General features: G+C 36.2%; 1 protein-coding gene across 1 annotated transcript in view; it reads right to left on the reverse strand.

Moving 5' to 3' along the window:
- Window positions 1–5,882: 5,882 nt before the first annotated feature.
- CHST9 (carbohydrate sulfotransferase 9) overlaps window positions 5,883–14,058 on the reverse strand; it is a 32,475-nt gene continuing 24,299 nt past the window's right edge. Inside the window, exons 2-3 of the mRNA XM_015819236.1 lie at window positions 11,406–11,443; window positions 5,883–7,135 (exon numbers count right to left, since the gene is read on the reverse strand). Of these exons, the coding sequence (XP_015674722.1) occupies window positions 6,011–7,135; window positions 11,406–11,443 (1,163 nt within the window). The 3' untranslated portion in view covers window positions 5,883–6,010. The remainder of the gene's footprint in view (window positions 7,136–11,405; window positions 11,444–14,058) is intronic.

Here is a 14,058-nt window from a genome sequence, read left to right on the forward strand (position 1 = left end):
TTAGAACTCTGGAATGTAATCTGTCGGGTCCTTGTGATTTATATTCATCAAGGTTGGATAGGTGTTCTTTCATCATTTTCTTGCTTATTTTAACTTTTGTTTCTAATTTGTCTATTTTGTTTATTCAAGAAGTTATAATTTAATAAACAAAGACTTAGAGTAGCACATAAACTCAACTTCTGCTTGTCAAAGATGCAAAACACCTGAAGACTTCTATCCTTTTCTTTACTAGCACTTCTGTTTTTTTAAAAAATTGGAGAACATCTTGACTATTATCACAAACAAGCCTAGGAATCAGTGAGTGACCAAGGAGCCTCAAATATTTTTCACTGGCATTTAAGGTTTTTCTGACAATATTTACTTAGCCTCATTTCTGTTAGGAAGTACTTAAAGAACTTCTTGAAGAAGTAAATGAAATCACAATTCATTCCACTAATTTTAACCTTGATGCTCTCCAAATGTGTTGGACCTCCATTTAAAGCAAGTTGACTGTGGAACTTAAGAGTTAAGAATCAAAATAGCTGGAAAAGCTTGGCTCATGTCCGTGTTTTATTTAGGATACGTTTAATATTGAAGTGCGGGAAATATTCCTATTCTTTAATTTTATTTTTATTTTCCTAATATAGTAAGTAGTAGTGAATGAAACTTAAAACACTGACATTCTCATCAGAGTGGAGATCATGGATTTTTCATGCCACTAACTAGAGCAAAATAGTTTAATTCTGTGAGATCCACATTGTTTCTTTCCAAGCCAATACATTTAGTTATCATCTAATAAATGCAAACAGAACATCCAAGAATGAACTGCTGATTCTTGCATACCAACACAACTCAGCCAGCAGAACAATTTTGGCAGAAAGAAAATGGATAGTTTGGTGTGAATGTACTCTGGAAGATCTTGTTTCTTTGGCAAAAAAAAAAAATATCTGGAAGAAAAACAGAACTGAAAGTGAATTGGTAGCTGCTTTGCATTAGGCTTCTGCACGTACATTCTCAGGTCTTAAAACTAGGGAAATGGGAAATGCATGGGAAATGTTTACAAACATGTTTCTCTTCTTAAATTTGACTGATTTGGCAGTTCCTAAGTTATTCAGTATTACTTTATGTTGAAATGCATTTTTAAGAAAGCCTAATATTTTTAATATTTAATATGGACCATCCATCTTCTTCATAGATAAATAGATTTAAAGTAGATATCTAACTTTTAAAAGTCTGGTGTAATCACCAGTTTGCTATGTTTTGTATAAGGTGTTCTTCTCAATTAATGAACTTAAAACCCACCCAAATTCAATCAAATGTTCTTTATTTGAAAATGACACAAAAGTGATATGTTGTCTTTCTCCTTCTGTAATGCCAGTTGGAGATAACCACCATATTTAAAAATTGAAATGATTTAGACATACTTCCTCATTTTTTATTTGGTAAAATACATTTTATAAAATAGATCTATCCTTTGCCCCAACTTGGTTATACTTTAATAATAAGCCAGTGCAGAGAGGATACTTAATCTGAAACAATTTTGAGAACTAAAACAGTAGAACAAGTAAGGAACACTCCATGGAATCTCACGCTATCTTCATCCCAAATCATTGTTATTCAGATCTGCATTCCCTTGAGTTGGAAATCTAGTCTGCTTAAAAAACTTGCTGCCAAGAATGTAGGGAGCAAAGAATAAAGTTGAAAGAAGAGGAAATAAACAAAGAGGAATTACAAAAGGGGGAATTTAAATAGGGGAACAACATAAAAAGAAAGCCAGTCCCAGAACATGATGTTTTGTGAAATGCATTTATTGCCACAAGATCTGTGCCAACATTTATTTTTCTGAACTGACCTAAATAAAACTTACTTCTGCACAGAGGAGCAGAAAGCAATTGAACTTTGCTGTAAATATTTCAGCCCTGTGATGTGGTAAGCCTCATTTTTATTCATATTTCAAAGAATGCTGAATTTTCTTCAAGCAGAGTATCACTGGCTTATGGTCATAGTTGTTGAAGATGAATGTTGAGTAAAAATTTCTCAAACCAGCTGTATTGAGTAAAGATTCACACAGATTTAAAGAAATGTAAAGCTTCTTCTGAAGTTCTTATTGTGTTCAACTTTATCAGTATCCCAGTTGGCCATCATGTTCTAGCTAAGTAAGATAAGTCACCTGAAATCTTTCAGGAGCTGCAAATTGAAGCCAAGCGATATTAAACAGAACTTCTTCACATTTCTGAAAACTGTTGTAATGTTAGAAAACTATACAGAATATTCTTATAGGAGTGTAATCACTTTGGACAACCTGCAGCCTTTGTGTCACATTAGATTGTAAGGTTATTTTCATCCTTTCATTGCAAAGGATCCATTTAGACTTCTTGCAAGAGATAGATGATCCTCATCCAGAAATATCAAGGCAGAAGGAACAAGGAGAGAGAAAAATGCTTCAAACAGAAAAAAAGAAATTGCCTCTATTGTTTTTTCTTTAACACCTGAAGTCCAAACAAATTTCTTTCATGGAGAGAATATGAGTATCATCAGAAAAAGTGCTCCTTTAGGATTTAGGATAATATTTGGATTACATAAAATTGACATGATTTTGGAAATAAGCATCCAAGAGAAGCAGCCATTATTATCTGAAGTGAATACCTTAAGCAACCTTTATTTTCTATACATCCTGTAAAATTACTAGGCATGAAGAGGATTTGTAATGATTACTTTTCATCAATTTGCAAATTTATATAAAAAATAAGTGAATAAAATTATGTAATATCTCATTCAGAACTGTTCATTTTTTCACTAGTTTAGAAATCACCACTGAAATTTGATGATGGCTTCAAAATCAGAAAATGCACCAAGAAGGCAGAGGCTACAGTTGTACCTTTGGCTTCATTTTATACAGGTAAGGAACACTTTATTCTAGTTGGATCGAGCAGACCAGTCAGTAATAGAACATGCCAAGCACAATAGAATGAGAACTGAGTGACTCAAGGAACGGTGGTGAATTACTGCTGCAGAAACCCAGCTGCTGTTTGGAGAACAGTTCTGGCAGCTGTTGAGGTGTTCCAGAGATTAACCCTGGATCCCCAGAACATTAGGCAGGCTTGAGGAAGAGTACTGGTAACCGGTAAGAAAAAGAACAGTTCCATCATCCCTCCCCTCCTCCCTGCTGAGAGATGGAGAAGGCTGAAGAAGGGGTGGAACGAAGCCTTTTGAAATAGAATGTGGAGGCTAAGGAGCTCCCAGGCAATGGGAGTATTGTTAGGTTTCAGGGATTGGTGGAAAGGAGAATTACATAGGGAAGATTAAATAGCTGGTGAAAGCTATTGCCAGGGAACTTTCACCCAGACATGGCTAGTGAACTAATTTTAAACTTTCCTGGATCAAGCAAGATTGCTGACTTGTAACTTGTTCCGATTACAATCCTTGCAATGTTCTCTATGTATGGCGGCAATTGGAGATCACATGGAAGCTATAGCAGGTTAGTTACACTTAATTGCAGCTAGACAACTCATGGACCAATCCAGTCATGTAGGAATAGCAACAATTTTGAAGTCACCTCCTTAGTTGAATTAGGCTCGGTGGCTCAATTCAAACTGTTGATTATTACCTTCAATACTCTTCATGGCCCAGAGATATGTTGCTCAAGTCAAATGTGTTTTTCTGATTGGTCATCTAGAAAGGGCTTGTTGCAGGACTCCCATTTTCAGAAGATTCATGTGGGATGGGCCAGGTGACATGCTAGCTCCGTTACGAAGTGTCTTTCCTTGGAGGTACAATCTCCTTCTAAAGGCATTTTAAAAAATAGTCATATGGCACTTAGGTTAGTTTAACTGAACGACGTTATGATGTTAAGGTTTTTTTTTAACCGATTTTTATTACCCATGTGTGATCTTTAATGTATTATCTTTTCTTGATTTTGTTACACTTTTATCAGAGACTGTTTAGACTAGAGCAGGCTATACATGTTGCAAAATAAGTAGATCAATAGTTCTACAATGTACTGAAATAACCCTCTGGCAGATTCACTGAAAATCAGACAAGATCCTTCAAAACAAAGTATGTAAATCCTATACAGAGAAAGGTTTGGTTTTTAGGTCATAGACACTGCAGTGTGGCCTGAAATTTGTATTCAGCATTTCCCCTCCTCATTTACCTTGCAATCTGGCATGGAGCAGTGATCAATCATATTTAGGTTGAGGCAACATCATTCTTGAATCCCATATCCCCAGCACTGTAAATGATTGCTTGACTCCTGGACTGTCCATCCTAAGTCATTAGCTATATTCATAAACTACGTTATTTGTACATAATTAATTTACCAATGCTTTATCAATTAATCCTATTCGTTAGACTCACACAAGATGCTGACCACTAACTACATGAAGGATTTATACAACACACTAAATTGAAATATGATTAGCCACTTTGTGTTTCAGATGTTGTATAGACATAGCCTTTTTCTGAATTCCTGCCTTGAGTACTGATTAGCATAATAGCCAGATGAGACTAGTTTTCATCCCACAAACCTTTGTTCTTATTCATATTTGTAAAGGGTTTTGCTTGTATTGAACAAACAAGAGTTGTATTGAACAACTCTGAATAGAATAGGCTCCTGCAGTGAAAGAAGAATTCTTTTGTTTTCTCAACAGTCATGTCCTTTTTTCCTACAGAATTCAATAATTTCAAAGAAATAAAGATCATTATTAAGATATAACAATAAATACAAGTAATAGAGTTGAAGTATGTGTGAAAATAGACTTTGGGATGTTGATCGTAGGATTTAAGTAAATAATTGATTTCTTAAGTTAGAAATAACGCTAAAAAATGCTAACTTTCTCCCATCAAAGAACTATAGGACAGGATTCAATCTGGATCAGTCCATCCTCAGGGAACTTGTCTCTCACCAGAGTGTGTGCTCAAAGCAGATTCTGGTGAGAATAAAGTGAGGATGGGCTCTAGCACAAGTCCAAAAGCTTGGAAAACTAAACTTATGGTCCCAGTGACCGACCCAGATTGGATCCTGCAACATTATCCTGGGACACGTATATTTGCCTTCATTCATGAAATATAGGACAATTTATTATGAATAATTAATTTAAGAAGAGTTAAAAATGCTTGAAATGCATACTAAACAAATTGAAGCAAAATTATCTGATCCTGCAGCAATAAACACAAGGATGCCGAAGAACTGTGCAGACAACAAAATGGATATTAGTAAATAATATTGTAGAACAACTTATATTTGGAGTAACCAATGTCAAACATTTATGTATATAAAGATGTGTTCAAATTGTTATCAAAATTACTATGTAGCTATACAATGAAGAATTGTTTGTTGAAATAATATGTCTTATATTATTACAGTAGTGAAGCTAGTTATTTTATTATCTAGTACAGTGGCCCTAAACCTTTTGGGCACCAGGGACCAGTTCCGTGGAGAATTTTTCTGTGGATCAGAGGGGGCATGGTTTCACATGCTAGCCGCATCCCCCGGATGGGGCTTCGCTTGTTTGCGCGGTCCAGTTTCTGGCATGCCATGGGCCAGGGGTTGAGACCCTTTTTCTAGTAAACTATTTACTATTTATTTTTATTTTTAGTGTGTTTTTATCTGCAATTATGGCTCTTTTTTAAAAAAAAATCAAAATATTTATGGTTTTAGAAAAATCAGTGGTTGCAGTATATATTATTTCTAAGCACCATCTGTCCAGACAGAAATGAGCTTTTCAAGTAGATAAGCTAATACTGAACCATTGCGTACATTTCTCTGAGAACACACATATTGACTCTTCTCTAATATTTCCTTATTTGATTGATAATAAAACACAAATCCAGCTTTTAACTGCTCTTCCCTGAAATATAGAAAAATGCATTTGCAGCAATTGAATAAATACAATAAAACACAATTGTTTTAATGCCACTCGTGTTAATTATATTGCATTATGTTGCTTCCTAAATGTTAGGCACTTACATTTATCAAAATTTTAGCAAATCAAAGCATCTCCATTTAAGAAATTATACTTTTTCTCATAAGTTATAGGTAAACCGGATTATGCATTACATCAAATTGGAATGTCTCATATGGTACAGTATAGTTAAACATTAAATAATCCAGGTAGTAAAAGTTGTAAACCTGCAATCTCTCTGTGGCAGGAATTTCTGCCAAGTATTTCATTACAACTTCTGAATTGGTTCTTTTGTCAGTGGAGTGTCTGTCTTTGAAATGAGGAAATAGGAGCTCATCTGGAGCATTTATTAGTTTCAAAAAATAATTGGCGTCTTTTTCCAGAGTTTCAAATTTGCCAATGAAATTATAATTGATATTGCAAGGATAACAAAGTTTGTTAATTTGTTCCCAATGCGTATCCATACCTAATGGCCTATAGGGATCTAATAGATATTGTATAAACTCTTTAAATTGCACCCCTGAGCCAGTTGTCAATGCCTCTTTATCTGCATTGGGTCTGTATTTCTTAATAATAGCCTTCCCAAATATAGGATGGTAATAACTGTTTGGGTGTTCAAACTTATCCCGAAAAGCAGACACCAATCTTTCCATTGGATCACGGACAAATATAATTTTGGTATATGTTTTTAAACGCTTATATATCTCTTTTATATTATAACTATCTAGTTTCTTCAAATGATCTCCATAGTGTACACTGTCATGAGAAATATTAGCAGCAGATTTTGTGAGACCACCAAGTATCATCAGAATCCTTTTCCAGTTGGAGCAGCCTGCTTTAGGAACTTCACAATACAAGAGTTTGTATTTATCTTCTACGTATATTCTAGAGACCATGTGCACAAGAGGTGTCTGGGTTCTGTTTCCATTAACATATTTTTGGCAAATATTACGAAGAACAAATTTCCGTCTCTCTTGTATCTCATCGGTGGTTTTCCAGTTATTGTTCCTATTAAATAATTTATTTTGATAAAACTTGGTGGATGAAAAATTCATTTCTTTGAGCTGTTTAAGAACGTTCTGTGGGTCTTCAGAAAAATTAGTGGTCAAAGAACCTTCTGTTCCCCCGAAAAGATAGGGCTCCTGAGAATCTTCACTCTCAATCAAAGCTTTACTGTCTTTGTGAAAATACTTTCCTACAATCCAATTTTCTTTTGGTTTTTCAGATTCCTCAGTAGAATAGCTTCCAAAATCCTGTTAAAACAGAAGAAAATGATAAATAGTAAAGCCTAATCTTCCAAAGAGGGACAAAAGTGACCAAGGTATGAAATATATTTTGCTTTGTATTGATTTATTTCAAAACACATTTCTAACAAACATGGGGAAGGAGGATAAGAGAATATTTTTTCCCAATTTCAACACCTTCAGATACATTGATATTCTACATCAGACATGTCAAACTTGCGATGTCATGTGACGTCACGCAACATATCGGAACCTTTTCCCCATTGCCGGCAATGGGGTGGGTGCGGTTTCGTTGTGAGGTGTCCAGCCTACGGGCCGGCAGTTTGACACCCCTGTTCTATATTATCTAATGTTGAAGTTGTAAATGTTCTGGATATACCAGAAATCGAAATAAATTTAATGTTTTTTTGAATAAGTAAGTTGTATAGAAATATAAAAATAGGATTGTTGAAATATTTGAAGATAATTATCCCTAGGGAAATATCTTCTTTGTTAGATTGGAATCTTTAAAACTGTATAGCATAAATTAATGACGATATTAATAGATGGCTGAATAATTAAGAGAGCAAACTGTTTGTCATGGCTAAAAGAATAGATAAGATCCCCAATAATAGAATGTCAATATTGGAAGGAGCTATTTTATTTTATTTATTTATTTAAAACATTTATATAGCTGGCCATCTTATATTGATCTCTGGGCTTTATAGATACTTACGGTTTAGCGATAAGAAAGGACAATTTTTTTTAAGAACATATTGTAAGACAAAGCTTGATAAAAGGATGGAACCTTGTAAGAAAATTATTCAGTCTAACAATCTCACCGCTAGTCTCTCCTTTAAATGCTTTTCATGTCAGAGACAACCACAACAGTTAAGAAAAATACAATTATATAAGCAAATATGGTTCATTCAGGCTTCATGATCAAACCAAACATACACTTTCCTTCCTTCCTTCCTTCCTTCCTTCCTTCCTTCCTTCCTTCCTTCCTTCCTTCCTTCCTTCCTTTCCTCACTTAATTCAGAGATTTAATTCCTTACTGATATTAAAATAATTTCATGTACTTTGTTATATATGGTTAATTTCTCATCAAAGATATACTGAGCATTAGCTTAATTAATTCTTAATAATTCCTTTATCTATTTCTTGTGACAGGTAGTCCTGAATGGTTGTAAAACAGATCAGCATGTGACTGGACCTAGTTTTACAACCTTTTTGGTGGTGGTGGTTAAGCAAATGCTATGTCATAAACCAACCACCACAGTCATTAAGCAACCACAGTTGTTAAGCAAGCACCCAAAATGTGGTCACGTGACTGGGGGGAGGGGGGATGGATAGCTATTGGAAATTTGGAACTGGGTAGTTTACAGCACAACTTCAAATGGGTGCTAAGTGACAGGGTGTAAATTGGGGACTACCTGTAATCAGTTTTGAAGAGTTTTCTGTCATTTGCATTATTGTTTATAATATAGATTTTTTTTGATTCTGAAGTCACATTTCACAGGGAATCTGTGTAGTCATCTTAAAAGGATTTAATCTTTTAAAATAGTTTTTAAAACTTGATTTTTAATATTAAAAATACACCCCCCCCAATGATGACCATTATGTTTATTTGTAATAAATAAAACCAACAAAGCAGACTCAGGCTCAACCCTTCCAAGACCGAGTGGCTGTGGCTGCCGGCGCCTCGGCATAGTCAGCTGACTCCATCGCTGACTATAGGGGGCGAAATTTTGGCTCCCTCGGAGAGGGTACGCAATCTGGGGGTCCTCCTGGATTCACGGCTGACACTGGAAGACCAGTTGTCGGCCGTGACCAGGGGGGCGTTTTATCAGNCACGGGCACACAGTGACCTCCAACGCAACCCTATAATTCCTATGAAGCTCTATCTGCTATCAAGTTCAGTTCTTTTAGCTGGTACTCTGGAATGGCCACATTCTGGGAGCAGAAGAGCCGCCGAACCTGGGTTCCAGCCAAACAGCCGTCCTTCTCTCGAAGCTGCAAAGTGGCCTCTCTGGATCCCCTCCAGGACCGCGACTGCTCCATCCATGAACAGAACGCAAAAACAGCTGGTCCCATAAGCAAATCTCCGAACCTCCGGCATTCCACCCTGACGACGTTGTCAAACCAGAGTGGAATGATGATAGTCAATCTCAGGTAGCAAAAACTCACAGGGGTCAATGGCAGACAGTTCCTGGCAACAGCAGCCGGTGTACAACGATGGCAGTCCGTCCCCAGCAACAGCAGCCAGAGCAATGATAGTCAGTCTCTAGCAGCAGCAGCCCGCCTAAAGCGATGCCAGCCAGTCTCCAGTAACAGCAACTTCCTTTCATCCCGCCTGCTCCACTTGACGTCCAGCAAAACAGGACAGAGTCCAAGGCAAGGCAGGTCCGAAGGGGGAGTTCTCAGGGCCAGGGCAAGCCAAGAACAGTCCTCAAAGCAAGGCAAAAGCAATCCTCGAAGCCATCCATGTCCCAACAGCCTGTGAAGGTTTGTGTCCCTTTAAATTTCTCCTTTCCTTTCCTGAGGCAACTTGTAGCTTGCTCTTCTGCAGGTATTTCTTGTAGCTTGCTCTTCTGAAGGTATTTCTTTCAAAAGTATGATATCCTGAGCAGCAATCTGAAACTTCTGCTGGTAAAAGGCCTGTATAATTTCATTTCTACGTGTTTTTCTGGAAAAATAAACAACATCTCTAGGTTGTTTTCTTTGACGTGCGACCCATGAATTGACTCTAAATATTTTTTCAATTTCTCCATAGATAATTTCAGGGTCGCAGTCTAAAGCTCCCACCCTCTGGAACGAACTACCCCCAGAGATCCGGGTGATCCCGGATCTCCCCTCCTTCCACCGCGCCCTGAAGACATGGCTCTTCCAACAAGCGGGATTGGCCTAGGGGAATTTTTAGTGGGGTTTTAAGAGAAATTTTAATTATATAGGCCATAGTAAATATTTCTTTTTAATTAGGTTTTAAATTGGGTATNAATAAATAAATAAATAAACATTCAATCAAAACAAAACAAAACAAAAACTCCAGCATGCTAATAACTATAAGCAGCTTAAAATCTAGGATACATGAGAATATCTGAGCAGTTTGGTAAGCTGAACAGCAACAGTTCAACTGAAGATTTGGATGATTAGTTTATCTTAAGCTGGTTCAATTTCTTAAATGTATTGGTACAAGCTGCATTGGATCAGGGAAAGAAATACACAAGAGGCCATTTGTATCAAGAATTTGCATCCTGATGTAAGACACCACTGACAGATGTAGCCTTCTCCAGATGTATTAGGAACCAGATGTGTCATTAGTTCCTAAGTCATCTACCATAGGTGTTCTATATTATTTATTAATTTCCTGCCTTTTTTATCACTGTAAGTAACTCAAGGCAATGAACATCTTCCTCCTCCTATTTCCCCCACAACAATAACCTTGGGCTTTGGGCTGAGAGTGACTGGGCCAAAGTTACCCAAATGACTTTCATGCCTAAGGTGGGACTAGAACAGTGTTTCTCAACCTTGACAATTTTAAGGCATGTGGACTTCAACTCCCAGAATTCCACAGCCAGCAATGCTGGCTGTGGAATTCTGGGAGTTGAAGTCCACATGCCTTAAAATTGTCAAGGTTGAGAAACACTGGACTAGAACTTCCCAGTTTCTAGTCTGCATCATAACGATTGCCTTGAATTTGATTCAGGAACCAGCAAGAATGGTTCCTTCAGGAGAGGCTATTATCTTCATAATTGGTTATCCTCTCAATAACTAGTTGGCACATTTCACATTAGCCATAGTTTCCAGGATTAAAATTAGCCCTATTATGTACACATTACAAAATCCATTCATTGCATGGATTTCTATGGTTAATTTATTCCTGGCTACGTCTAGTAAAACAGCCAGAGCGTCCATTTCAATCTCCATCCAAGGCTGTGGATCTTGGAGTACCTCTAGTAAAAGAGTCACAGCATGCATCCACGGTTTCAACAATCCATTTTGGAGTAGTCCCCCCAAACACATAATTCTGCTGGACAGCTATGAAAGAAAATAATAATAAACAGGTGCTTTTGCAACATAAAAAACAGGCATGAGTTACCTGCAAATGATCATCTTACTGCTGGATTTCTGCAACCTATTTGGTTGCCTAGAGGCCTTCATTGATGTATTTGTTTATAAGATAAATCATAAATATCTAGATGCAGATTCCTGTGTTATTTCTTCTCATATAAAAATGCACAATGCATAGATTTTATTAACTGTGCAACTGAAATATATCTAAAAATGATCAAAATACCTGATTAATCATCTGCTGCTGCATTTTTTCTTCAGTCCCTGAAAGAAAGAAAAAAGGTTTTAGTTCAGAGAAAGTGGCCATATCAGTTTCAAAACAAGGTCAATGGGGAAAAAAACCACCAGCTTTTAGAAGTGTTTGAATCATTCCTGTTGGCTTTTATAAAATGGCTTTTAGGCGTGTTAGAATAATGATTTGTCCCATTTACAGTAGGTGAACTATTTCTGGTTCGATCTCTTCATCTCTTGATTCTATAAGATAGCCATCATCAAAAATACCTCACAACAGGTCAAACAGAAATACACCATTACAATGTTAAATAGTTTGCATTTTATAGTTCATATTTTACAACATAGCGAATAATCTTTCACACATGAATAACTCCAAACCATGTCACGTGACGTGTCGTGACGTATCGTGACTTTTGTCACATTGTCAGAGCTGGGGTGGGCGCAGCCTCCGCATGATGCAACTGGCCCACCGGCCGGCAGTTTGACACCCCTGCCTTAAGGTATATAATATATGTTAGGCTTTGTCATTGGTACTCTGGAGAAAGGTCAGGTGATGTGGCAGTTGTTGGGAATAGGAACTGACAATGGGAACAGCAAATTTCATGCCAGTCTCTGATGACTTAGACATGGGTGAATAATACCATAACTCAGAAGTGGGGCAGACTGTGGAAGGGGCAATGTCAACTTCTTACTAAACAAATTGGTTCCTTTATCTGGATCGCTAGTGTTTACAGGGCTGTATCTACCTTTTCAATATATATTAAATTATATAGAATCAGGCTTAAATATACATTCTCCATTCAGGCAGAAAACTAAATGGAGACAATCATCATCTACCATGCCATTCAGAAGATAAATGAGGAAGAAATCTTAAGTCATGTTGAGCTTTTAAAAAATATAATAAAAATAAAATAAATATTTATGTTCAAAATTAAGTAAGTTGATGGGATGGGATGAAAAGTATTACACTGTTACAAGTAAGAAAGTAACTTGCCTAATGATCTCCTAAAATAATAATCTTCTTAAAAAATAAAACAAAATCAAGATTACTTATTGCTTTAGGCTACGACAGAGGATTGCCTCTTTATGGTAATTACTTTCTGCATAATAGTGTAACATTTTGTTTTGCAGAAATGTTTTTTTTTCCTGCTTTGAGAAAGAAAATCAACATTATTCAGGCAGACTTTCAGTAGGCAATAGAGTTCACTGAGAACATCATTGTGAAAATTCACATCTTGAGGCTACTTTTTTTAACCAGATAAGGCACTCTCTTTTGGGGGGTAATAAAAGATTAAGGCAAACGTATTTTAAACAACCTTTAATGATGTACAAGATGCGAGGAAAGACCAATGTTTTCAATCTCTACTTGGTTCAACTCTATTTTGCTCAAAGGTTTGTGGACTTTGAATACTGATGCTTTCCTGCTTCCCACTACATTTGTTTTTAGGCTATTTTTATTCACTTTAAAGGAATTTTAATAACTTCGTGTTGACAACATAGACAGCTGGGACTAAGAATTAAAGAAAAATTCACTTGCTGACTTAGGAAGGAAGTGACATCAATGAGTTTCAAAAGACAGCCAAGAGGGAAAATTGAGTTTGTATGTTTATGGGTCTCCCATTTTGTTGTTTTGACAGGATGCCTACAAATGCAAATTAGATGATCAACTTTATAATATTTACATCAAACCAACAAAGAAATGATGTAGCTATACAATTAAGTTTTGATAAAAAGTCCACTGCACAAGGCCTTGAACGCCAAAAACAATTTATTCCTTGGAAATTATTTCTGTTAAGATCCATGACAGTGACAATACACTATCATTTTGCAACAAGGCTGATCTAGAAATTGTATTTGTATTTGCAGGTTTGCTGATGTGAAGCTATTAGTGCTAATATCAATATACCTTCTTAATCTAAATAATTATCTACTTATGTCTTGTCATATTACTAAATCTGTTTCATAGTTACAGTGCTTTAATATTACCACTTTGTAATTTATTGTAAATCAATATAAACTTCAAACAAATCTTCCTCTTGTGGAAGCTTTCTTGTGGAACATCCACTTCCATAACTTTGCTTAAATAGCATATTTTAATAAATGAAACAGAAGAGTAATTCTTGAAATGAGCTCTTATATTACCTGTATTGACTTTTCCATATAATCACCTGCCAAGAATGGATAAGCTTCTTAAAGGCATCACAAAAGAACTCTATTCTTTGTCTTTTCAACCAGTTCCTGACATTGCTTTCCACCTCTTCATTTCAGTTAAATAGATGCCCATGAAAGTACTCTTTCAATTTTGCCCAAAAAGTAGAAGTCACATGGTGCCAAGTCTGAACTGTATGATAGATGGAATAAGATTTCACAATTGCTTCATGGGTGGCTTATTAGGTATAAAGCCTAGCGCTGTCATGTTGCATTAAAAATTCCTTCTGGTTCTTTCAAACTTTGCTTAATTGTTTCAAAGTGTTGCAATACAGTGTTGTGAGTTGATAATAGTGCAAATTGCAAGGAAATCTATGTGAATAACATCCCCCCAAAATTGTAAACATTAGTTTACATGCTAATATCTGGTTTTGAAATCTTTCTCCATGGGTGAAATTTTGTGATGATATTCCATGAACCAATGTTTTAGTTCTGGG

The sequence above is a fragment of the Protobothrops mucrosquamatus genome, unplaced genomic scaffold, assembly GCF_001527695.2.
Source record: "Protobothrops mucrosquamatus isolate PMUCROS unplaced genomic scaffold, P.Mucros_1.0 scaffold877, whole genome shotgun sequence".
NCBI classification, from domain to species: Eukaryota; Metazoa; Chordata; class Lepidosauria; order Squamata; family Viperidae; genus Protobothrops; species Protobothrops mucrosquamatus.